Source organism: Trachurus japonicus, chromosome 2 (assembly GCF_045865225.1).
Source record: "Trachurus japonicus isolate A0001 chromosome 2, Traja_1.0".
Lineage (NCBI taxonomy): Eukaryota > Metazoa > Chordata > Actinopteri > Carangiformes > Carangidae > Trachurus > Trachurus japonicus.
Window position 1 is genome coordinate 7493875 of NC_140908.1, and position 26103 is coordinate 7519977.

The 26103-nt window shown below is 43.2% G+C and overlaps 4 protein-coding genes across 14 annotated transcripts in view; 2 read left to right on the top strand and 2 right to left on the bottom strand.

The window, feature by feature from the left end:
• Nucleotides 1-10019, bottom strand: part of LOC146990696 (peripheral plasma membrane protein CASK-like) — a 35742-nt gene extending 25723 nt beyond the window's left edge. For 5 of the 9 annotated variants that reach the window (XM_085797449.1, XM_085797429.1, XM_085797411.1 and 2 more), the window contains exon 1: nucleotides 8997-9866. In XM_085797449.1, the coding sequence (XP_085653575.1) occupies nucleotides 8997-9061 (65 nt within the window). In that variant the 5' untranslated portion in view covers nucleotides 9062-9866. Of the gene's footprint in view, nucleotides 1-8996 lie in introns of all 9 variants that reach the window. The other 4 variants (XM_085797439.1, XM_085797458.1, XM_085797421.1 and 1 more) reach the window with 4 other exon arrangements.
• Nucleotides 10020-12962: 2943 nt separating this feature from the next.
• Nucleotides 12963-15405, top strand: cenpl (centromere protein L). The gene is made up of 5 exons (XM_085797519.1): nucleotides 12963-13019; nucleotides 13571-13742; nucleotides 13881-14135; nucleotides 14261-14839; nucleotides 14932-15405. The coding sequence occupies exons 1-5, from the start codon at nucleotides 13000-13002 to the stop codon at nucleotides 15004-15006; spliced, it is 1101 nt and encodes a 366-aa protein (XP_085653645.1). The 5' UTR covers nucleotides 12963-12999; the 3' UTR covers nucleotides 15007-15405.
• A 1613-nt stretch (nucleotides 15406-17018) lies between these two features.
• Nucleotides 17019-19282, bottom strand: LOC146990699 (FUN14 domain-containing protein 1). Of its 2 annotated transcripts, none has more exons than XM_085797541.1 (5): nucleotides 19255-19282; nucleotides 18606-18771; nucleotides 18335-18410; nucleotides 17889-18017; nucleotides 17019-17260 (listed from the first exon to the last, which is right to left on the bottom strand). In XM_085797541.1, exons 1-5 carry the CDS (start codon nucleotides 19277-19279, stop codon nucleotides 17183-17185), a joined length of 474 nt encoding a protein of 157 aa, XP_085653667.1. In that variant the 5' UTR covers nucleotides 19280-19282; the 3' UTR covers nucleotides 17019-17182. The 2 variants fall into 2 exon arrangements, with proteins under 2 accessions (XP_085653667.1, XP_085653658.1); XM_085797532.1 differs by having other exon boundaries at nucleotides 17883-18017.
• A 526-nt stretch (nucleotides 19283-19808) lies between these two features.
• Nucleotides 19809-26103, top strand: part of LOC146990700 (lysine-specific demethylase 6A-like) — a 31177-nt gene continuing 24882 nt past the window's right edge. The window contains exons 1-2 of one of the 2 annotated variants that reach the window (XM_085797499.1): nucleotides 19809-20352; nucleotides 20497-20560. In XM_085797499.1, coding sequence (XP_085653625.1) covers nucleotides 20171-20352; nucleotides 20497-20560 — 246 coding nt within the window. In that variant the 5' untranslated portion in view covers nucleotides 19809-20170. The remainder of the gene's footprint in view (nucleotides 20353-20496; nucleotides 20561-26103) is intronic. The other variant, XM_085797508.1, reaches the window with a different exon arrangement.

Here is a 26103-nt window from a genome sequence, read left to right on the forward strand (position 1 = left end):
TCTGTAGTCCAGGAAAGTTTATGTTGACACATTTCATTTTATTAAACAATTACAGAGATAGGTATGTGACGATAACAAATTTTGCTGGGCGATATATTGCCCCACAAATTATCATTATTATTATACATTTTTTGAAAAAATATTAACCACAAATGGATTAATAATAATATTTCATAACTCATTGAGTGCCAACCACGTAATTTCTCGTTTTTCGTTCCCATGCGTTGAGTGCCAAAAACGAAATTTTTCGTTTTTTGCTTTTTTTTTAAATTATGAAAATAGACACTTTAATACACATTATATGTAAATTTGGGGACTCTACGACGAGGAGAACTGAAATAGATGACGATCAAAGTCACATGACAGCTCATGATCTGGAAGTTTTTATCATAACTCAGCTTCTGCAAACGGAGTTCTGCATGTGGATGCAGCAGCTGCTCCGCTGCTGCTCTGCTCTCACCCGCGAGGCTGCAGCAGCTGGGAGCTGAACCAGGAAGCTCTCCTCCCCAAAGTCCTCCCGCGGTAAAATCTGATGGTCTCTGGGCCAAAGCAGACCCACCACCGACCCGTACCACAGACGGACCGCGACCACCGGCGGGACCGGTGTTCGCGAGCCGCTGTGGCCGGCAGAGCCTCACGTTCCGCGGCGAGAGGCTGTGACACGGCACGGTGCGTCTGTGTTATTGCTGTTTAGTGCCCCCGCCCCCGATGGTGGTTTTGTGAATAGAACAACAATTGTTGTGTATATTTATTGATCCAGAAATGCGAGTGTCTGAAGAGCGACAGACACAAACAGCGCACCTTTCATAAAAGACGCTCTATCTCCTTTTCTAGATAAAAAGGAGGGATTTTGGTGAAACCCAGCCATGTTTAGCTTGACTTTTCTCAGGAACGGAGGCACGTAGAAACAAACGGTTTGTGGCCATTTGAAGGATAAAGTTAAACCTTTCAAATGAGCTACAGTATGTGTTGGTGGCAATAATATAGAATACACTATGGCTCTAAAATAAAAAGTCAAATATGGTCTAATTTGCCGGTACACTTGACTAAAACTTTGGAAAGGAGCGCGGCACTCAATGAGATAATAATGCAAGTAGACTCTTTCAAAATCAATAAACTTTTATTTCTCATTAGTATTTTTTTTTTTACCAAAACAAACAAAAGATAATAGGCTAAACATTGCAGCGCAGCTTCTGTCCAATACCTGAAGCTTCACTTTTTATTCAAACGAACTACAGGTCATTTCTTTGACTGCCACAGTTGTTAGATTTCATCAATGAGACCAGCATTTATCTCCCAAGAAGTATTTAACTAGTCGGCGGTAAACCTCTAGTTACTCGGCTCGTTTTCTCCCCAGGGATGATGACGGAGGTTGACCGGAGCTCAGCAGACGGGTGGCGGCTGCAGCCTCTGGGAAGCCCCCGTTGCTCCCGCAGTGGCTCTGCACAAAAACGTCGGAGGGAATCTCCTAACAGGCGGTATCTGGATAAACTGGCCACAGACTGGGAATCTAAACTGTTACTTTCTCACGTGAAAAAATATTAAAACTTTAAAAAGTGACGTATTAGCAGCGCTGCAGCGAGAAAACAGCGTTTAGCTGCTTAACTTTAGCTTAACCGCTAGCGCTGCCGGTTGCCAACTTGCCACGAAATGCATCTGGGAAACAAAGATCCTGGATGACTGACAAGAGGGTTCACTACGGCCCAGATGCTGAGACCGATGCACAGATAAGGGTGAAGCATCTTGTTATCCAACCTGTTTGGAGGCCAGAGACTAGGAAAACAAATACTGTACGTGCGCACATGGCACGGAAAAATTATCGAGTTCATTTTCATTTATCGTGCAATTAATTTATTTATTGATTATCGTCCCAGGCCTATGAGACATCAATAGATATAAGACAAAATGTTTTTGAAAGAAGCACAACACATTGTGACTTTATTTTCTGCATTTACAGAAAATACTGCTGGTGAAAAGGACATGGCAGAGGGCAACTCCAACACTACCAGCTGTAAATTCAACATCGAGACAATCAGTTTATTCTTTATGTTGCATCATTATCTAAGAGGTCTGTGTGACAATATAGTGAGGATCAATAAACAGCTAAACCCCTAACACCGTTTATGTGTTGCATGTCAGACCCTCACAAATAACACCTCTAGGAAATGTCTGTGGTCAGTTAAATTATTACAACACTGCTTGGTTGGTTGCATGCCACAGGACTTCTAAGTATTCACACATTCACCCACACAGCAGCAACCCTCACATTACCACACAGGTTAATTCTAAGTAACTCTAGTGGCTAGTATTAGGAAATAATTCTTGCTCATTACGTCAAAGCAACAATCCTGAGATTAAATCGGTTGCAAAGTGGCGGGAAGTCACACTGAAAGCTGAGACATTAGAACACTTTGTATCTCCTGGCCCTGAGTGTTAAAGACACACACACCCCTGTTGTGTTACAGCTGTCTCTACATCTCCCAAGCCTACAAAAGGCGGCTCCGATGCTACTGAAGACAAACACACACACAATACAAACAGACAGACAACACACACACACACAGAACACCACCCAGCTTGCGGCAGCAAAGCGGTGGCTGGTTAACAGACATTATTTAATTGAAGTGGCAAATGAACCTGTGTGGGACCAACAGTAAAGGTTAGGCCTGTGCTGGAGCTGCAGCTGATCCACTCTCACATCTGCTGTAATGATTAACCCACACAAACGAAGGCAGGACTCATGTGAGCACACTGGGGGGCGAGACAACCGTAAAAACACAACTCCCTCGCCTTCAGAGTCCACAGGAATCCTGCCGATGATCCGACAGCCACGCCGACCTTTGCCCCGCCGGGTTGACGTCCCGGAGCAGCTGTGTTTCTCATTAGAGCAGCTCAGAGGTGTGGGGTGCTGCCTCTGACACCCCCCGTTCCGACCTGACTGACTACCTCTTCACATCTACGTTTTAGGTCAGGCGCTGGAACCGCAACAATACAGAAGATGCAGGGAGGCTTAGGCCATCTTGGCACTCATCTAATGTGTGTCAATAAAACCCATTACCACCATTAAGCAATGAGGAGGGGCTGGGTGGACCTGCCAGATTTTATGCATCAACCCCATTTGTAATCTTGGCTGTCAGTTCGAGGGAGCTGCACGGAGAATCCATTCACGAATGGGGCCGATTCTACATTAGTTGTGCAAGTGTTACAAGTAAAAGAGGGGCTGTGACCGCCAGTTAATTTGATAAATTAGAACGCAATTCATTTCATCATCTGGAATAAAAACATTAAAAGCCCATTCAGCCATGTACAGTAGCTATTATAGAGGCATTAAAGGCGCGCAAGTAGGTGTAAAAGAGAGAGAGGGAGAGTGTGAGTCTGTCTGTATGTGTGTGTGTGTGTGTGTGTGTGTGTGTGTGTGTGCTTGAAAGTGAGGAACCGGAGAGGCCTCATGCCGTACTGACATCACCACAGCTGTGCTGAGTGGGCTCATACAAAACGCCCACACATGGCTCACATCCGACAGCGGCAGTCATCAAACATTAGCCCGGAGTGGCAGTCTCTTTGCAGAGTGCTCCTTGGCTCATTTCAGCTCTGTGCTCCATGTAAATCAAAGACTGGCTGTTACATTAGATTCTTCTACCACTTACATCCACCCTGGTCAGGAATTACATTTCCTGCCAAGTATCAGTTTTTCACATGAGACAGGGACAGGACACATCTGTAGGTGCAGACTCCACATCTCCGGTGCTGCTCTCCTGAGTGCAACCATCTTTGCTTAAAGCAGCATTTCGCTCTTTAGCTGTAGCCAGCAGCCAGCATCATTCACTCAGACTCTCCCACATGGTTGGGGGAGAAACATTTGTGCAGCTGTGAGAAGGAGGAAAATTATTTTTTATGAGTACATCAGTATTGGTGCTGCTGGATCCTGCCTCTCTTTCTGAGAATTGTATCTTATCTGTTCTTGTCACTCGGCGCATTATCAGTGATGTACACTTACTCAAAATCCTTCTGGCTGTCTGATTCATGCTAAACTCAAGCTCTTAGCAAACCTCCCTAGGATGACAAAACATCAATTATGATTAACACAATGAGTTCAGTTGTAAAAGCACAAAATCTAACAACAATTTAATAATTCGCATCCCAAATTTGAAGTTTTTAGAGGCTCCCCAGCTTCAAACACATCTCAGTCTGTGATGGTGTCTATGGATGCACAGAGCTGACAATTGTCTATTAATACATTTTTACACAAGTACAGGCTCAGAAAGGAAAATAAATTAAGTCCATGAAAGCAACTCCAGCTGACTAATTCCCGGATAAGTACTGTTTTGTTTGCCCTACTGCCAGAACTGAGCTCAAGTTCAAAGCTGTTAATTTAACAAGTTCAATAAAGTTCACTGCTGTTCAACCAGAGTGTGTGAATGTCTAAGCAACAATAATCCAGAGCGCTTCCTTATGCAAATTGGGGGAAACAGCCCTTTGAATATTAGTGGGGGAAATTAACATTCGGGTTGCAAACTGAAATTTAGAGCACAGATACCCTCAGGAGGTTGTGAAGCTTTGGCAGAAAACCCTCTCCCGTACACATGTCAGAGGAGAATCAAGGTTTGTTTAAGCCACCGCTGAAAGTTTAAACTTTACACTATCCATTCACAACTATTGATTTGTTGTGTGTGGGCAGCTAAACAGAGCGGAACTGCACATGGAGAGGAAGCTTCTCTGATGAAAGAAAACATTTACGATCGCTATAGCAAAGTAAAACAAACGATATGCCGCGCAGAGGAGCAACCTGGAAAGATTATACAACATTAACACTGCAAAAATGGCCCTCAGTATTCCCCGCTACCAAACAGATGGGGAGATGACATGTTCAATAATGTGATACTTTATTGATCACAGCAGGGATGCGGTGATCTTGCTTCAGGACACCTCAGCCGAGTGGATGCTTGCCAAGCTGGGGGCTTGAACCCTGGGACTTCCAGCTGAACAGTCTCTCTAAATTCATTTGCATACACGAGGGAGCAGGATACTAGATAGCTTCATCTGAAATCCAAAAATATTACTACAGAGAGGAATTTACACCTCTGACGTGATTGCAACAAAGAGTCGACGTGCTAAAGCTTCACAAACATCGCCTCAAACTATGTGAGTCTAATGAGCAGGTTACACGCCATCTCCCACTTCTTGCTCGTCTGTACACATTTGCAGCTCGCCTGTTTCTTGTTCAGTGCGAAATGTAGTAATGTCATAGCTTTGAATTGTAGATTGGACAACTAAAGGAACACAAAGACCCCTTGTCTTCTGTGTAATGATGGTGGGAATTGTATGCTCTTTCCTGCTGACATAACTGATTAGAAATTCCACAGTGGTGCTCATCACACTGAATTGTGAAAATTAAATTTTGCATTTCTTGTCCAATGCTTCCTTGAACATCAGTCAAATTGAAGAGGCATCAAGCTAAGCTAATATTAAATATGATTATTGTGTCTTAACTATCATTCTAGTTAAACCTGATTGAAGTGACAACTACAATTTAGCTTCAAGGTGGCAATTTTGACTTCCTGCAGCACAGCAGCTTGTCCAATATTTGCATGCTAATTGTTGCATCTTTTTTTGGTGGTAAAACTATAATCAAACCTCTTTAAATGATAAAACAATCAATGAAAATGAAAGTCTTCAACCCAAGCAATTTAATTATCCATCCCAGAAAAAGCCAGAGGACTTATCACTTCATTGGTTTCAGAGTGAGTTGCACATCCGAATATCCTTGGCTCTAATGAGCACCCCAGGGCTGAAATAAAGAGCACTGTGGCTCCAACAGAGCTGCTCAACAACCTAAGTCCTATTCAAACAGAATCATTACAGACAGAAATGGATTAAATTGCTTCAGTGCTTTGCCAACACTTCAACTAAACTGAAATCTCAAAAACAGGCCCGTGGTTAGTACATTATTTTCACATTAGGTCGCCGTCACGTATTTACAATGTAAACTATCAGGGAGTAATGAGCAGGGTCTGCACAGCCCATGCCTGTTCAATAGCCCGTGTCACCTTTCACTGCAGTTAAAGCAGTCAGAAACTGAATTGACACCTGACCTGTCTGATCTCATTCTATTGAAATAAGGCTAGTATGACCACAGGGGAGTTGAATGAACATTTACATGCATGAGGGAGAAGACCAGACGTAGTTATGTATCTTTAAAGTAACGCACAGACATATGCAGCTCCTCCTGTTGCCATGCAACTATGAGCCCTGATGAATCACGGGTCGAACATACAAAAAGTCAAAAAATGTTTTTGACTTATCGTGCTTTAGCTCTCTGTTCTGAGACCTCACAAACTTCTCTGTGCTGCCAGCGTTTCAAAAGCACATCTTCCCGTCGAAAATAATGAGAAGGAGAAGCCAGCACTGGAACGGAACGGATCCCCGTGGACAAGGAGCCTATGTTGGCCGTGTGTGCAGTGCCATAAACACAGTCTAGCTTAAAGGCCTGTTCTATCGCAGAGACCGGTAGCATCTTGAAAAAGCTAATCGAGAAGACACAATGGGGGGAAAAAAAGATGAAAGCAAAGAAAAAAAAAACTTTGCACAGAAAGAATGTCATCCAAATGTACTTACTGACCGTATTTCAGTAGAAATCACCCTGAACATGGCTCCCTTTACAATCCAAGATAATTACTGTACAGTCCCCAATGCTGTCAATCCCACCCTGCCAGGCTGCTCCTCTCCAACACAAGCCGATCAGGGACAATAATAGACGACTTCTCTGGACAACAATAGAAGACAGGGCTGGGGCCGGGCCGGATAATAGGGTTTATGTACAAGTTTGAAAGGAGCTGTGGTCAGAGGTCAAAGAGAGATACAACAGCACAAAGATCACCCAATAATGCCAGACAAATCACCATGACAGCTCTAAGTTTATATGGCACGAAGCAGAGGACTAAATGATTACCACAAACTTAGGAGTTCTTCTCACCCACTCTCAATTATAGTATTTTTCAGTTCCAGTGCCCTGAAGTCAAAATATAAAAAAGTAGTGAGTACAGTAATGAAAGTCTGGGGAGGCCTTTTCCTGACATCATATTGTCAACCTAAATGGACAAATGATCATCCTGCTTCCAGTCCATTTAGTGGAAATCTCACAAAACATACTGCTGCTACCTATGGCTATAAAAAGGGTGTCCCTTTCAATTTTTAATTCATTATCATCATCTGGTTTCTGCTGTCTGCCATGATGTCCGGTACCTACAGTAGTGATGCTGACAGTGAAACATGAGGTTAAAAACAAAGTGGGAGAGAGCACTGCAGTCAATGTCTGCTGGCATTATTTATATCCTTAGCCTCAGGGCCATCCCATTCCCAACTCCACTTGTCTCCATTGATCTGCCACAGCTTCCCTTACCTCCCATCTGGGTAGAGGAAAAATGACCCCCCCCCCCCCTTCTTCCTGCAACACATCCCAAGACACCAGGACTCAGCACACTTCATCTATCAACTGCACTTTCACAAAAGAACTAGAAGTGTACGAGGGATTTTCCAGGGTTTTAGTGACATCAATGTGGCAACTCACTTCTTTACTCAAGCTTAAGATCTCCTCTGGTCCAGACTACTGTTCAGTCATGTATCACTCTTCTACTTACCCCCTACCAAACTGTCCCAACACACTCAAGAAGTGTTTGTACAATATTTGTCTGTGACGAGTGACAACTACAGGGAGCATCAGAACATGTGGCTGCAAAGGAAGCATGATATTTACCTCAACAATAATGATATACTATGCAGCCTCCAGACAGGCTTTGCAATTAACACCTGCAGAAAAGGCAACACGGTTGACATAACTGCACAGTTCATATCTGTACAAATCTCAGTTTCTCTGACAGCTATGGTGGATGCAGCAATCACAACGGTGAAGGCATGGGAACCTTTGACGTGAACTAAAAATGAGGAAACGCGCTTTTATCGCACAATAGCCGGTGGAGCCAAAGAAATATTTCCACTTTCCCCATATTAACCACCTTTTGTGATTTGTACCGTCAAATAATTGCACCAAATGTTGCCAGTGGCTGCTTGTCTCTGTTACTGGGACTCCAAGGTAGTGGTCCTGGACCAACCATCAATTAGTAACCAAGGCAACAGGAAGTCTCAGGATAAAGAACAGAGCCTGAGGGTCCTAAGAGAGTGTGCCTCTTTCCCCTACAACAAACTTAATGGACCCACAGACCTCCAGTGAGTGGAGCTTGCAGGGGGGAGGGGACTGACTGGTAGCCCGGGACTGTGCAGGGTCGGTCAGCCTGTCTGCCTGCCTCACTTCCAGGGGGGGTGATGGAGCCATGTCTGACCACACAGAAGTAACATGCATACTGAGGAAATATACAGTTTACATTATAACCTCAGCATCTCATGCTTTAAATCCTCCTTTGCTAGCCTCCTGATTTACATGAAAACATAACAACTGAACTATTGCATTCAAAAAAACACAAGGTGCAGGTGTGGCGACTCTCAAATAGGAGGATTAGAAGAAGGAAAATCCTGTCTGCAGACTATTGCAGATGTGCAGCCACATGGTGTCCTGTGTTTAAAAACCCAGACTGACAGTCAGCTTATCATGACAACATATTTCTTCACCACCTGCAATAAATGGCAACTGACATTTTGCAGGAATTTACAGTTTCTCAGTTCCATAATAGCCTAGAATCACATGTCTGATAAACACTTATACTCAGTCTCGTACGTTCACTTTCCTGCATGAAAGTCACGTGTATTAGGAAAGCATATTTTTGCTATAAAAAAAATGCCCATGTTCACATAAATTGCAATGCACACAACTTTCCCACTGAAAACCCTGCAGGCCTGCACACAAGAGCAGCACCCAGACAATTCCAGTATGGCCCCTGTAGCAGTGCTGTCAGGGCCAAAGAATTAAAAATAAATAAACACAAACACCCACAAATGCTCAAAACTAACAAACAAGGGAAAGGGCACTTATTGATGGCACTTACTTCCCAATCACCTCACACAGCTCATAGACATCCTCGAACAGCACGTCGTCGTCCGCCATGGTCATTCAGGTAAACGAGGATGCTCTCCTCGAGATATCCCACCCACACGGGTATATGGAGAAATAGATAATAACGTGTTTTCTTGTTGGATGTTGCTCCTAATGTGCCAGGCTGTACACCTCTGGCAGTGTACACCCCCTTAATGTCAGTGTCAGGAAAACCAGTGGCCACTCTAGGTGTCCAAGTTAGCCAGCTAGCCACATTAGCTGGCGTCCAAGGCTGTCACTCCGCGGCCCCACCTTCTCCTGAGCTGCTCCCCCGGTAGGTAGGCTGGCTAGCCAGCGAGCTAGCTAGTTAGTAACCATAGACCAGACCCCAGGGCGTGGAGATTTCCTCGCTCGTTTGCAGAAAAACACTCCCTTTTGCATGCCTCGGCTTTGTATCTTGCTGCAGGATACGGCCGCTCTCCCTCAGCAGCATCCGACAGACACTTCCCGCACCGACCAAGATGCTCTCCGTCCTCACCGCAAGCTAACGGGGCTCTGGAAAATGGTTAGCTAGCTGGGCTAATGCGAGCTAGCTGTCGATGAAATAACGGGTTGGCTCGCACCGTTATTGCGCTGAGCACACCCAGTGTATTACCGATGGCTTATCCCACCGAAAACGTTATGTGACCGGGCTGCAATATGCTTCAGCTTCCCGAGCCCAAATTAAAAACCGTCACGTTCATGTCGACGACTGCTCCGCTGCACACACTTGTCTGTGCTGGTGGATATTACAGTATATCGTATTCCAACACAGTCCAGCCTTCGTCCACCGTTATTCCCGTTCCTGTGCTGGTTCAGATGCTGGCTGGCTTTGACTGGCTGTTCCTCCGACTTCCAGAAATGCCAGGCCCCTCCCTCTACTGTCCAGGAAACTGGTCCAACCAGAGCCAAAATGGTCCCGGAGAGTGGGCCCACATCCAGGTTCGCATTCCAGCGTCGCCGGAGCCAATATGGCGACCGATAGGGGTCCGATTTACGTGCAGTTTCCTAATCTCCTCCAACGGTCGCATCCAGTGTATCCCGCGCAAGCGTCGACCATCCAAACCCCATCACTGACGTCAGCCTTTCCTCTCCTTATCTCCATCCTTTTAACATGCATTCCTCTCTAGATGATCTCCCCTGTCAGTAAGAACTTATTTCCCGTGCATTGACTGCCAGCTATAGGATTGTACGGGTGCATTTCATGTACAGAAAATGAAAAGGGAGGGTTGCAGTTTTAGTGATTCCCAAATTCCCAGGGGTCATTTGGGAGGTTCCTCAAAATGAGGGGCAGCTTAGTGTCTATATGATTTCATCATATTGATGCTGACAAATGGTTTATTATGATGCTCTGCTCCAAACACTGGAAATTCGCACGAGTATCTAGCAAATCTAAAGCCCTTCCCTCTTGTGGGTAACATTTTTGCAAAAGGCTCTGGAGAGCATGTTAGAAGGGATTAGTGTGCACTAATGTTGGGATTAAGTTTATTTACTTTTATGTAATCTATCTGCAGGTGCAGGTGGCAGGTGCAGGGACGCAGGTGGAATTTCCTCAGGTGTGGGAGGATAAACTCTGAGATGTGTTGGTGATGCCCCCTAGAGGTGATGAAAGGACTCATATAACCCCCTCCACACACACACACACACACACACACACACACACACACACACACACACACACACACACACACACACACACACACACACTGCTCCATTTTGAGCATCTTCTAATGCAGTTTAGTAGGTACATTTCTGAATTTTTTTAAATCAAACTTATAGCAGCAAAGTGAAAATATAAAATTATAATAGAAGAATGGTCTTACTTCATTAATTTTACCCTCTTTGTTGAAAATAATGCCTCATTTTCTGTATGCAGTGCTTCACAGAGTTCAGAAATTCAAAGAATATAGAATAAACACTTAGTGTAATTAAATTTGTCTGTTTATTTTTGGGAACTCAACTCAACAAACATTTACTCTCAAATACTATTAAAAAAAATAAATAAATAAATAAAAACTAATGTCCCAAATGTGTTTCTCTTGAGTTAAGTTTTTAAGTTCTCAAGTTAATTAAAACTTATAATAATATTGACCTCTCAGTGTATGAAGTCCTTTAATATCTCACATTAAAAAAATCACAATTGAATCTATTTATCCCATTGCAGTGGGATTCTTTTTTACTATTATTAACAAAGAGGAAAGTTTTAACTGAGATAAAGACCCAAAACCAATAGATGTTCTCAAGCTGAAAGTTAAACTCATCCATGCAGACCTTTGGTGCCACTAGAGGGCGCTATTCTCTGATGGCACCCACTGCAGTTTCCATGGCGCTGCATCCCTTCTGCTCACACATCATCTGTGAGCTTCCCCCATTGGCTGAAGCCCACCAGCAGCTCCCAATAATGTGATTGGCTGTTGATGTGGTCATCATATTATATATGGCAGTGTGTGTGCTATTGAACAGCCCTCCATTCAATACAAAGATACTTCCAAACATAAAAACATACGCACACAAGCTTACACAACTATGTGGTAAAGGCAAAAAGGAAGGCTGGAGAGAATGACTATGCAGGACAGTAAATAAGGTGTTGGTGGTAAAATGAGAGAAAGAAAGGAAGAAAAACAGAAAGTAGGGAGACACCTTACATGGGTAGGAAAAAAAGGAAAGGAGCACAGTTTCCATGGTAACAGGGAGGGGGACTGGTGGTTGAATGTGAAACTGGCAGCTCAGGGAACATGCGCACACACACCAACACAAACACACACCCTTCTTTTTGTCACGCAGGAGAACGTGACACTGACTTGATCAATTCCCTGGAGACAAAACTTTAACAACACAACACTACACACTTAACTGAGTTCCCATAATGTGGATAGGCTACAGTAATACAAGAACACACACCACACACACACACAATCTCACACACATGCACTTTTAAAAAAAAAAAAAATTATTTACCATAAATCTCAAACTTTTAATCCATTCCACGTCCTTCTCTTTCTTCTAAATTGGTTTAGCCCTTTTCATCTTTTCGATGTTATTGCTGCTCAAGATCAGAAATAGGCTCAAAGAAAAAAAGGTTTGGACTCACAGTCACAAATAGTTGTTGAAATGTCTTCTCTGTTCTGTGAACATTGTAGTAAAAAATAAAAAAAATATATATATATTATTAATAATAATAACAATAATAATAAACTGTGCATATTCATTTTCATGTTTCTTTTTCATAAAGTATCTATGATGAAGACCTTTCGTAGTTGTTTTACCGTAAATATTTTGGAGGGGGGGTGTCGCTACCCGATCCGCGACGCTACCGGATCCGTGACAGCCACGTACGGCAACTCCACTTGGACAAACTTAGTTGAATTGACTTAGGATCACTGCCCTATGTGCGTCGCCACAGACGGTTTATCTTTTTATTTATTTTTTTAAATACTTTATTAGTAATGTAAATTGAGGGTTGGTTGTGGTGGTCTGGATCTTGATGCTCAGAAAACAGGAACACAGGCGGACTTTTAATGTTTACTGTCCTCTTTTCTCGCCGGCCTCATCACCATGACAACCACAAACAATTACAACTACCACAACACTCACTGAATAAACGAGTCTGCCGCGGCTGTCTTATGACGGACCTACGCGGTTTTTATTTTATTTTATTTTATTTTTTTAATCATTTTCACAGTACCGTATTTTAATTTCACAGAACTTAAAGCATGTACGCAAATCGGGCAGTGCCCAAATGAAGTTTGTCCAAGTGGAGTTGCCGTAGGCAGCTGTCCAAGATGGCGGCCGGTCTGCGCATGCGCAGACCAGTTTTGTCACGGATCCGGTAGCGTCGCGGATCGGGTAGCGACAGGGGGGGCAAAAAAAAGTCCACTTCCTGTTTGGATTGCTGTGATTGGCTAATCCCAACCGCGCTGAATCATGGGAAAGCGCGATGTTCAAATTTGTTTCCGGTTTCATTCGATAAACTCGACATGGAGCGACCTCATAACAGGTAAAAAACCTATGCATGTCGTACGAAAACACCATGTTTTTTACACTTTTCTTGCCGGCGGAACGGAAAAAATAGCATTTTATCGCAAACAGGAGTATTACGGCTCTTCTAGCCCCGATACCTCTGGTCGCTATCGTCCGTAGAAAGAGGCTGCTTCACCCAATAGCATTCCGTAATCGTGTACACCCATATGAGTGCTGCACCAAAAATACATTTAACAATTTGTAGTGTTTATGCCGTCAGAGAAAACGCTTTCTCGAATTTCTCTCACATTTTTATAATGCAAAACACAAAAGAATTGCACTTGAGTATATCCAGACAGTGGTTTCTCTTTGTTATGTTATTGAGTAAATATAAGAATTGAGGAGCCTGTTAGCTAAATTTGCATTGCTGTGTTCTTGTTGGTTTTAAATAAAGAGTGATTCACTTAATGTTATTTACTGTTTGTACCATAATTTAGCTGCGAGTTATATGAAAAGCGATGTAATGATTATATTACTAACTATTACAGAGGAAACTGATGTGATAGTGGTCTTTGTGTGATTTTACAGTGTGGTGAGGACTCCCCACGGCGATGTTGTGGTTCAGAGAAGGAGCAGGAGCAAGAGCTACCGGCAGTCATACCGCAGCTGCTTGGGCGCTGCTTCGCGGCTCATAACCTCCGGATTGACAGCTCGAAGGCTCAACACCAGCCGAAAAGCTCCAAAGTCACACGACATCACTGTGAGTCAGCCCAAGCCATCGCGCTCCCTGTTTTCTATCTTTTCCTATTCTATTTAACATAATCAATAGATGTGTGTTCACTTCTACAGAGAGAAACAGACACAGTACGGTCATCTTCTCTATTTTTCCCTGCCACAGGAGAAAGTCAGTCCAGAGCATCTATCCATACTTCTGAAAGCAGAGTGGAAGTTGTGTTACGTCACTCCTCTGCATCAGTTCAGACACACACAGCTGAGGAACTACTCCAGGCAGCTCTCTGCGTTCATTGCTGCAGAGAAGCAGCAAGGCTTGGCGGTGGAGGTGGAGGGATCACAAAGCAATTTCAGAGTGTCCTTCTCTGTGGTGCAGGGGATGACAGAGACACAGGATGATGCCGAGACCATTCTCATACAGGTAAGATGGGGATTTTATCGGAGCAGGAAGTTTTCAAGCTACATCTCACATCTTGAGTGTCCTCTCTGTTTTCTGTGTGAGACTAAAGCTGCATATTGCTGATTCTGTTCCCTTTCCCACCACAGATCCATTCGAAGCCTTTTTTCGCCAAGCAGGATGAACCCCAGAAGTCAGTATGGAGCGGGTGGCTGACCTGCATCAACGGCAACCCTGATTACCTGCATTCGCTTTCAAAAGACTTCATCTCTTTACCACTCTTTGGCAGCAGTGGGCCCGAAGTGCTCACTACTTTGGTGAAATCCTGGTTCCAGCAGATGTTCGACTGCTGCTTCGGGCCCCTGGAAATCAACCACACCAGCCTCCAGTGGCTTCTGGCGTTATGGACTAACTGCCACGCCGAATCCAACATCCGCCACCTCAAGATGGTTTGGAATCTTCCGGTTGTGCCGCCTCTGCAGATCACCTACACAGTTAACCCCCAAGACGCCTGGGAGCTGTGGAGCAGCATGACAAAGGATGCACAGGAGAAGAACGAGGGAGGGGAGGGGAGCGAGGAGGAGAGCATTGACATTGAGGAGGTTTCGAGGTTCATGCAAGGACTGAAGAGCCACTTCTACAGACATTTCAGACTGGATCTGTCAGCAGGATGTCTGAGCGAGGTCTCCACAGCGCTGGGTTCAGCCAAGTTCAGCGGCAAGATCAAGGTACAATCTGACAGAAATGTTTTTTTCATTTTGTCTATTAGACACAAGGACAAGTGGTTGCTGTACTAATATATTTTCCTTTTTTTTTTCAGATCTCCAGCAGCAGATACATGATCACCACCCTGACACTACTGACTGAGTGTGCCCTCCTCAAAATGCCCATCTAAAGAATTAAGACTTTTAACTAACAGGACATACAATATTGAAAAAGCAGCATTCGTTTAACAACAGTTACTGCCTGGAAAGACTGGACACTGAGCTTTTATTACAGGACTTTTTCATGTTTTATGTTTTTTTGAATACCTGCATATTAATAATCCGGTTATAATTTCCTTTCATTTTCAGCACCTTAACTGCAAACAAAAGCAGATAATCTTGTGGATTTACTATCATTGCGCATTTAGGAAAAAGTCCTTGTGTACAGAGTTCACCATGTTGTCCAATTTTCCTGCTTAGGTTCTGCCATTTCTTGTATATACTACATTGTACGTATTTATGTAAAGTTGTTTTAGTTTTTTTCATAAATGTGACATTTATAGTTGTAAATAAAAGTTAAACAAAAAGGAGGGAGTGTGGTGATTGACAGTCACTCTTTTGGCATTACAAGCCTTAAGACCTCTTGAGTCCTTTACACAAGCTCTATTAATTCTCTATCAACACATTTACACCACTGAAAATATGAGAGATAGACAGTTGTCATCACTGTATTAAATCTTCATATTTACTGGTCTTTGTGACACATTTGTGATGGGCTGTTGTTGTGTTTGCAGTTTTGCCTTCTGAATTCATTAAACAATTATCGCTTTTCTATTACATAACTAATTTGTTCCACCTCTGCATGAATTTCTCTTTTCACACTATTAATTTCAGAAAGCTTATCTGATCAGACAAAATGGTGCAATCTCCCTCCCTGCTGCATTATATATAAATACAAAAGACGTGAAGCAACATATAACTCCCACCATTTTCATCATTTCAGACAAATATGTTGAGTCTTTTTTTATTGTTACTCAAAATGAAATCAGGCAACTTAATCTCAAAAGAAACACGTAATAAAATTCATACAGCTCAAGTAAAATTATAAAATGACATTAAATAGAAACAATGAGGGAATGAGTGTACAAAATGCCAGTTGGAGACACGACAAGCTCTTCAAAACAAAACTTACACCGGAAACATTACTGTATATTGCACTGGAAGAAAAAGGCAATAGACAGAATAAGCAACTTGTGATCAACGTAACCCGTCTCCTTGTGTGGAAATCCTATCTGGATAATTAACGCAATTTTGTACAACTTGGCAGCGTCGCTGTTATGTTATTGCTACACTGACACTACTAAATGCACGACAACAATAGCGAGCGCGTAGGAGTGACAATCGCTGCTCCATTATGCTCCTTAATGACAGGACTGGTGTGTCTTTTGGTGTCTAGCTTGTGACGGTGGTAATTAGGGTACAACAGATGCTCAGCCTGTCATTAAGTGGGCACTGTGGAGCTAAGGATTATGGGAATATACAAGCTGTATTGAATGCTCTTTCCAGTCAGTTTTAAGTAGAGCATACTCACAGATTTAATATTTCGTAGTGTTGGACGCATGTGATATGTGTTGTATGTCAGTAGGAACGCCTGCTCAGGGTGGGAAAAATACCTTTAGTTTAAACCCCCAGCCAGTGTGCTAAAACTTTAAAAACAGCATTGTGTTTGCTTAAATGGCACATTAACTCGCCAAACTTCACAGCTACATAAAAATACCTCAAAGCACTAGACTGGGGGATGGTGTTAACTTCCCACTCTGCTGCCTTCCATATTGTTTATATAATATTTACTCTTGTGCCGGTATTTACAGCTCGGAAAAGGGGTTAGCTATATATTTACAATGGCACCCGCACTTGCCAACTTTTAACTGTACGAGATCAGCATCCGCCAGGCAAATAGTTGAGGGGAAGGACAATTGAGATGCATCTGTGCTATAGTCTGTGGCAGCTTGACATATTTAGCAGTCTGGCAAAGAGCCATGATGGGCCCCACAGAAGACAGTCTTCACAGTACAATCCAAGCTCTCAACTGATCCCCTCATCCACACTTCATAATGTGTACACAACCAATCAACATCCCCTCACCCCAAGGGAAATAATAAGCTAGGATTGATTTGAAAGTAGAACACAGTTAATATCACTGTCACAACAGATCATGCTTTAAGGTTCAACATAATCCCAGTGTTCAATTCATTTAAAGATAAATCAATGCACACATGGGGCTGAGAGGTAAACAATGGAGATAAAAGTGACCTATGTGGTAATGTGATTCACAGTAAGAGGAGACCGCAGAGTGTGCAACACCTTTTAGGAGGCCAGACCCAGAAAGAAGCCACCAACGAATCCGCTGGACAGGACGATGTTCCTTTTTATGAAGTCTGAGGCCTGTGTGAAAGGAGAGAGGAAAGATGGAAAATGAGACAAGCAGATCTTTAAATTGACAGACAGATCAATGAGGAAGAAGTGGTTGAGTGATGCTGAAGAAATAGCCAGGAAATAGTTGAGATCAAAGGAAATTTTAAAGGGAAATAATGCACATTAAAACCATCAATTGACTCTTATCTAATGATTTTCTACACTAAAGACAGATAGAATCCATACTGCTATCAAGATATAGCTTCTTCCCCTCCCTCTCAAACCTGCTGTGTCGCAGCTAGTGAGTGTAGTGTGCCTGACAGCACACTAGAGGGCATTGCTACTTTGCAGTTAAAGGAACCGATCAACACCACCACAATAGCTGTGGCTCAGGAGGTAGAAAGAAAACACAAATTTAAAGGCTGCAAGTCAAAATTACTGGACATTAAGTGATGTGAGTGGTCAGTAAGACAATAAAAACACTATGTAAGTCAATTTACAACCAGGATATAAGATGTATGATTGTATGGTTGTATGGTTTGGGGCTACGTGCATTTTTGTAGTTAACAAACAGACATATTGGATTTAGTTTTACCAACCGTTGATTAAAAAGCAAAAGCGTGAAAGAAAGAGCAAGCTTTGTCACAGGTACCTTTACCTCCTCAATGAATGTGTTTATTTCAGGGGCTGCTTTGTTTGCTTTCTTCTTCAAGTGTTTCTTTGCTTTGTTCACGTCCTTCTCAACCTTCTTCCAGTCCACCTGCACGTAGCCACTGTGATTGGCGATCTGCAGAAAAAGACTTGTGTTAAGAACTAGTTAACATGTACTCAATGCGTTAGTTTGTACTGCATTTGCATTTGGTTTTACAACCCAGTTTTTGTCTTTTTTATTGAGACCCTTTACACCTGTCTGAAAAACTAATAATTTTGATGTAGTCATAATTAATACAGCAAGTATGTTTCATTAATACACAGATGTTTCTGTCCTTGAAGCGGAACCGTAAGAAGTCTTGCAGTAATGACTGGTGGTTTGTTCCAGGTAAAATCATATGGATTGACACTGATGTAAGGAATACTTAATAACTGAGGTTATAGTGCTCTTGCCTGTAAGAGAAGGAACCCTCCACCAACAGCAGTTGCAGCGATCTTCCCCACTCTCTGGAAGAGGTAACCAGCACACCTGTATGTGTTGAGAAGAAGGGAGGAGTGGTCTCTCATCATTTTTCATTATTATCACTTCATTACACATCATGTGCACTCACTCATGTTTTGGCCTTATCAGCAGTGTATCTTGTATTTTAACACAGTCCAGTTGTGTTCATGTTCTTTTGACAGAAGACTGCATTGTGGTCTCAATTGATCTAGAAGGTCTTACCATCCAGTCACCCCTCCCATCATGAGCTGAGTTGCCACGGAATACTTCTCAGCGATCGGGCCAGAGTTGCTCCCAAACACCCTGCTCCACCACTGGTGCCTCCGGGCATATTCTGTCAGGTCCACGACCTCATACACCTCATCTTCACTCTCTGGGTCATCCTGACCTATGAGGAGGATGCAAAGTTAACAAAGACAATATTACATATAAATAATAACCAGCTCCTTAGATATGCAGAATGAGGACTGTTTAAATATGCCAATGAGTAATAAAACTCGCGTTTATTCACCTTGTCTACATTATAGATAGAGTATCACAAATGACTTACTGACAGCGCCATGCATTTGACTGATCAAAGCTGCAAATGTAATAATGAACCTTGAAATGTGTAAGGGCAATGGAGCTATAGCAGGCTCTGAGGGCTACTCGATTATTCAATGTAAATGGCAGGGAATGCTAATATTAGCTGGCTAGCGTCAAATGGCCACCAATACAATATCGAACACATAAATACGTCTTTTTTAGACAGTGAAACGCCACGAGATGAAGGCCGTATCGCAAAATGTCCATTTCCAATGGAAAATGTTAGAAACTCTGGTTTTAATTAGGGCTATATCGCCTTTATTTTCAAACAAGCACAATCACTAACCTTCCCTGTGGTCCACCGTCGCCATTTTGGAGAAACTACTTATGTCACCAGGATGTTGACAATACTAAGCCCCGCCTACTTTATGATGCATTGCCACGTCAGTTAATATGCTTTGATATCGCTTGATTAGATTGAGCAATTTTGCAACTTTGTCGCTAAAATGCTGCAACTTTTTCCCATACGAGCAAGTTATAATAGAGTTGTAATTACGCTTTGTAATAGATGCAGAATGGCGCGAAAGCCTGGGAACGACTGATGCATTGCAGTCATCATTTAACCAGCACGTAAGGAAATACGACAAACTGGCACCCAAGTGTCAATATTCATTATTGAATACAAGATGATATTTCTGCCGTGTGCAAATGATTGCATTGTCATGGAAACAAAGCTCTCACTTGCATGCACATTGGTGACAGACACGTCTAAAGTGAAATTATTTTTTAATGCGCTTCTAGGGTAATGATAATATAAAAGATGCGTGGTTTGCGGGGATAAATATGAATATTTAAGATAAAAGAATGATATAGCAGGGAGGTCATATGGTGGGATGCGGGCGCTCCTATTGGCTGTCGAGGGAGGAGAGGGCGTGGCTAGAGCGGCGCGTGGGTTCGCTTAGGTGACACAATTATAACAACTTTATCTTCGCGGCCGAAACGCATTTTTATTGTGAAATACTCACATTTTGGATACTGTACTCAGCTATTCTCATTCAGATAGCGGCACAAGATCACTTTGTGATGAAAGATGTGACGATCGAGGAGCCACCCGGAGAGCGCTTCTGTCCCCCCGAAAGGATTTACTATATCGAATCGCATCTTTTCATCCTGGGAAAAAAGTTTTTGATCATTTTGTTTTCTTCAGTTTTTCTTATTTGATTCGGCGGAGCCAAGCGTTTGTCCCCGCGTCGCGATTTTCCATGCAATCGTGCGGTGTGTCTCTCGCCGTTGCTGCCTGCGCTGCTGCTCGGAGTCTCGGCTCGGCTTCTTCTTCTAGTGGTGATGAGGGAAAGAAAATGGCGGCGGGAAAAGCGAGTGAAACAGAGGAGGACTTTCCGACACTGACAGCCCAGGAGAGGGACAGTTTGGCCGGGATCGACAGGTCGGAAAAGTAACCCCATGCACTCACACGATCGCTCAGTTTTAAAAAATTATTTCTTTTCGTTTCTCGCATATCGCAAAATGTCTCTGAGCCGCTCGCTCTGCAAGTGATACTGAGCCGCCTATGTTGTCTTCTTGTTTGCAGCTCACTGTTTGGATTTCAGAAGCTTCATGAAGATGGCGCCAGAACGAAGGCCCTGTTGATGAAGGTAGCAAATCTAACTGGATGTTTTCTTTTGTTTTTGTTTTTTACAACCAAGCAGCGCTCCAACCTCCTAGCATGCATGGCGGTTGGATTTTGCTCTCTAGGTAGCAACAAGCCAGTCTGTGTGCAAGTGGCCCACTCGCTAAGGAGACCAAGGCCAGCTAGCCGCAGCCCCCTCTGTTAGCCATCCAGCTAGCTAGCTTGCTGGTTAGCTTCTCTCATCCGATGAAGAGCGACCCTGCACCTGCGGCTACGCGGTGAAGCTAAGCCATGGTAGCCGACTAGCCGACGGCCCCCTCGGCTTAACTAGCTTGTTATAACGCTTGTTGTTCACGTGTATCAAGCAGGCAGCCGCCCTTCCCTGTTAGCTTTGTAGCTACTCCATACAACGTAATGCTTGTGTACTTGCAGCCGTACCCATCAACAACACAACGTCGTCACGGTTTTTTTTTTGTGTAGCACATTGATTACCACCGAAGACATTGCACTCTAACGAGGAAAGTTTGATGTCGTCGTGAGGTTGTTTTAGTGCAAGCTTGGTCACTCTAGCACCCTAACCTTACACACATTACGTACCCTAGCCTCAATAATAACCTCCTTGGTCGCTAGTGGAAGTAACGTTAATGTAGCTGTGCACCAAATACAGCTGACGCGTTTACGTTATTTGGTAAGGTTAGCTTGCCCCCCCCGCTCCCCCACCCGTATGATTTTCAATAGGTCACAGCTTCCGAGCCACGGTGTGGTGGGATATATTGTTTTGTGGCATTGCACAGCTCCAATGAACCTACTTAGTTTAACTCCCATTTTTAACGTTTTTGAGTCAATGTGAACGAGTTGACAAACGTTACAAGTAACGTTAATGGCTGGCTGCCTGTCCAAGATGGCGGGACATGGCGGAGTGACACTGATAGCTGTGTTACCAATTTCATATGAATATATAGCTCCCGATCGTTTGTGTGTTTATGATGTGACCCCCTAAGTGTCCCATAGGATCCCAGCTCGTTGTTTAGTTGTGCTTCTGTCGCCGACTGAGGCTGTGTCAGGATCCTTTGTTTACAGTTTTCATGGCCCCTGTTTGGTTCTGCATGCACTCTCCGGCTAGGAAGCTACGTGTTATGAGAAGCCATAGCCCCCCTGTGCTGCACATACTGCTGGGCTAACAAAGAGCAAAGCACCTCTCTTGTGATTTTTGTCTTCAGCTGTGGGTGATGTAGAGAAGATGGTGCTCTTGACAGCTCATGGGCTGCGGGGCCATCCACGTATCTGCTCGCTAGGTGGTGTGGGATACCTAGGAAGTGCAGCTGCACAGAAACGGCACTGATGTTAACACACTTGCTATAAACATGATTGTACCATGCAATGCAATCAGTGTATTGGATCTAACTGTCCGCTTCTTCATTTCAAAGCAGTGCAAGCTTATCAACATGTGTTACTTCTCTCCACAGCAGGCTTTTTGGACAGTGATGCAGTGGTTTACCACACAATGTGTTGATCCTAATTTCAGCCTTGAGTATTTTATGATTTGTTTCCCCATAGAAGTGATCAGCAGCCATCTTGAAACAGAACCCAGACATACCCTGTGGCATTGGTTTGTCAGTGGTGCGTATTAAGGGGCTATGTACGGTGGCCCTGAGAGCTCAGTTCAGTGCAATGCATGCAAATGCACGTACACTGCAAATTTAGTATTAATCTTTATCAGCATATCAACACATGCACTGCAAAAAAATCACAACACATGTAAATAAAGAGTGTTGTTGCAGTGCTTGGTGCTCTCAGGGCCACTGCAGCCGTGTCACTTAGTTAACTTCTTCACTATTGGCATAGATGATGGTTATTTATTTACACCTGTTGGTGAATGTGTTGGTGATTTGCATGGTGGTGGTGGTGATGGTGGTTGTAATGTTTCAAGCAGCATTGTCAAAGTCAGATTTTGCTACATGGTCGGCATCTGTTACAAGACTTTGCTGTTTCACTCCCGTACCTGTTCACCTTGGTATAGATGCATGCAGGTACTGTGGGGGTTGTATACGTCATGTAGCAAGTATGTATTTGAAATAATACAGCTGAATCAATAAAATAATGGGCCTCTGTTTATTGACTGCAGGTTAATACCAAGCCAGACAATTGAGTGAGTGAGATTCAGTTGTATCAGGGCAGAGACTGGCCTTACCCAGCAAATCAAGTGTCAGCAGAACAGACAGAATACTGAACCACACTTTTGGTATTGAACATGCTAATACATAGAGCTGGACCCATAGTGAGCAGCAACACGAAGGAAGGAAAAGCAGCATAATTATCACACTGATACCAGACTGTAAAATGATAGAAAACACAGTCTGACACACTGTGGAAATTGCTGATTGCTGGGCTTCTATCTTAGGTCAACTGTATTAGTGTGTAATTTCTGCTGTCTGATTATCCCCAGAGGCAAAGAAAGCATTAGTTCGGGGTGTCTCAGGCGCAGATAGCTGACTGTAGATCCTTCTTGGCTTCATTAAGACATACATTTGTGACACATTGAATTGTTTTCTCAGTGGAGAATGCCTCGTGAAAACAAAAAAGCAAACGAACCAGAACACGGCCTCACGAGCCGTTAACTACAGACATGTCTGACTCCAGCGTCAGACAGTCTGTGTTTGAGTCGACTGAGGAATATTAATAAAACGTTAAATGTGCAGGAACTGTCTCATTTTGTCATATTTTTCATTAGAAATCTTTTTATTTTCTTTTTTATCGCTCCATTTCTGCTCCGAGCTCATTAGTTTTGAGCAACGGCCCTGTCTGGCTCTGTGCGGTGGTCGTGTCGCTTCCCCTGTTGCTTTGTGTACATGCAGATAACCGTGGGTTCAACACTGCTGACAGAACTAGGTCACTGTATCACCAACAGTAACTAGGCTGCCATGACGTAAACTTCAGATAACTTGACAGAAGATAAGCTGTCAACTTGGGAGTCCTCCTCCTTCTTATTACCCAGCAATGACAGTATCTGTATTGGTGATTATTACTCAGTGAAGAAGGGTCATTGGGTCTTTCTTTTTCTTTTTTCTGGAACAAGTTTGCATGTTCTCTGTGTTTGCATGCGATTCCCTCAGGTTTAGGAAGGCCACACTAAAAGACGTGCATGTTAGTTATTTGGTCTGCTCTTGCATTGCCCTTAACTAAGGCCCTGCACTGTGGCTGACCTCTGTGCCAAAATAGTTCCCATAGGTCATCTGCAGAGGACAGCTTTTCCCACAGGGATTAATATAGTATAACTTGAATAATACTTTTTGCCTGCAACCAGCCAACCACATAGCACATCGACTGACTCATGCAGTCGTTTTTGTAAATTAGCCATTAAGGTGGTCGGTGTAGTCTGAAGAAGTATGAAACTGAAAACATTGTGTTTCACTTCATTTTATCCGCAGACACTCTGTCATGCACTGTTAGTCCACATCAAGGTGCTGGTCTGAAATCAGTCATGGTTTAAAAACACTGTGTGTTCCATGAAAGCAAATGGGGGCAGAAGCACCATCCCTTCAACAACCCCAGCCACGGCATAATCTGATCAAATCATCTGTTTCACATCGCGCCGTGTTTGTTCTGATTGAGTTAAATTGTTTGATAAGTTAATAGCACTGTCTGCAAAGTAGCTAACCTCATGATGAAAAGCATGTGTAAGAGAAGCACAGACGACAACAACATTTAACTTGACTTTGTTATTATTTTATTACCTTATACAACTGGCACTTTATTCTATTTATTCATACATCATTGTGTGTGCGTTAGTTTAATTTTTTTAAATGTGTGAATGCCTTTGGTACGAGAAACGTTACATGCAACGACAATAAAATATTCTATTCTATTTTAGTTGTTTCCATGTTGAGCATTTTAATATTGCATGGTGCCTGCAGATCAATGGACATAATCTGCAGATATGAATGGAATAATCTAGATCTGTAATCTCTTCCAATTACAAGATATAGATATATATTTTCAGATTCTTACATAATGCTGGCTGGTTAACCTGTTGCCTGGCATTTGACCTTGTTCTCACCTATGACAGTGTTTACATTGTTTCAGTCTGTGTCTTAAGTAAAGTAAACTAAGGTGTTGTTTGACATCCAGACTGTTTGGGATCTTCAAAGGCCTAGAAGACAAAGACAACATTTCATCAGTTTGACGTAGCAGCCAAATCCCAGGTAGAACTGCACTGCAGGTGTCTCCACAGGTTTCAGTCCCACGTTGCTTCAGTTCATGCAGCTCAGAGGCTTTTGAGATCCACCTGTGACTCAACACTTGGCAAATCTAAATGTTGTTTCTTACACAGGTTGATTCAAAATGAATGAATGTCAGCGCTGCAGAGTCAACCACTCAGACCAACACAACTCATCTTCTGTCTAGTTTTTTTTTTTACACCATAAGTCTAAACTAGTAGGGGAAAAAAAGTTTCTATTTCTACACACTGCAAAAATGAATAAAACAAGTTATGGTGTCCACTGTCCATGTTGGTGCAGTGGTCTTCCTTATGAATATGCTGTAAATTACACTTAAATTGGCTGGATTGTTACATGACATGTTAAATCATGAGTAATATCACAGCAGTCTGTGTTTCCAGCCACTTCCAGAGAATGAAGCTAGTTTCATACAGTATATTTGCACCAGTGTGAATGTATATAACATCACAAATGTATAGATACACATCAACATTACTCTGCTGATGTTCAGAAAAAGACTGGAGATGTTCCATGGTAACGGAAGCACCAAAGTGATGACGTGTGGTGTGTTTGCAGTCGTCTCCTGGTCAGTAATGAGATATTCCACCTCACCATCACAAAGTGGATAGATGAAGAGAACTAAAGCATGATGGGAGCTAATCATGTGTAATTCATCTGCAGCCGTCTTGGTATCAACAGGTCAAATCTGACGCCTATAAATGAAAACCTGCACAGTTGTTGCTCCAAGCAGACGTCCATCTTTAGGGACAGTGTGTCCTCCATCTCTCACGTACAATAGTTACGTCACATTAATTATTTGCCTTTGAAATGACCACTGAGTGTGATTTCTTCCTCCCTCTGGTCTCTAGAGGAAGAGCTTGACTTTCTCACAGATGATGATGATGAGGGGCTCTGAGGTCTTCACCCTCTCCTCTCAGCACCTCGCCTTTCCATCTCTGATTTTGCAGCTGTGGTCCTGTCGAAGGATTTTCAGCATCTTGATAGCCATGTAAAACATTGTCGATTATGTAACTGCTTTTTTGGCACAGGCAGCGCTACCCACCATGGACAAACAGTGGGCCTTTGTGTGCGCTTTTTTGAAGTTTACTTCCCCATTAGTAGCGGTTACGGTTTATCACCCATGAAAACGGCGAGATGAGAGGTCGAGGACTCATCCCAAGTCCATAAACGCCGAAGCCGTTTTTCCAGCTGCCGCTTCTTGGCTCCAAAAAAGGCAGAGCGCCACTCGGCATTGGGAACCAGCTGAGTTATCTCTGACGTGACCTCAGAGTGGTACCAGAGGAGCGCTGCTGCCAAGGAGGTCACTCTTTACTGTGTTTGTCTTGGTGGG

Excerpts from the sequence above, each read along its gene's own strand:
- LOC146990699 (XM_085797532.1), bottom strand. The coding sequence starts at position 19,279 with ATGGCGACGGTGGACCACAGGGAAG. Across the intron at positions 18,772-19,254 it reads GACGGTGGACCACAGGGAAG|GTCAGGATGACCCAGAGAGT; the intron begins GTTAGTGATTGT and ends TCCTCCTCATAG. Across the intron at positions 17,261-17,882 it reads CATTCATTGAGGAGGTAAAG|GCCTCAGACTTCATAAAAAG; the intron begins GTACCTGTGACA and ends CCTTTCACACAG.
- cenpl (XM_085797519.1), top strand. The coding sequence starts at position 13,000 with ATGGAGCGACCTCATAACAG. Across the intron at positions 13,020-13,570 it reads ATGGAGCGACCTCATAACAG|TGTGGTGAGGACTCCCCACG; the intron begins GTAAAAAACCTA and ends GTGATTTTACAG. Across the intron at positions 14,136-14,260 it reads CCGAGACCATTCTCATACAG|ATCCATTCGAAGCCTTTTTT; the intron begins GTAAGATGGGGA and ends TTCCCACCACAG.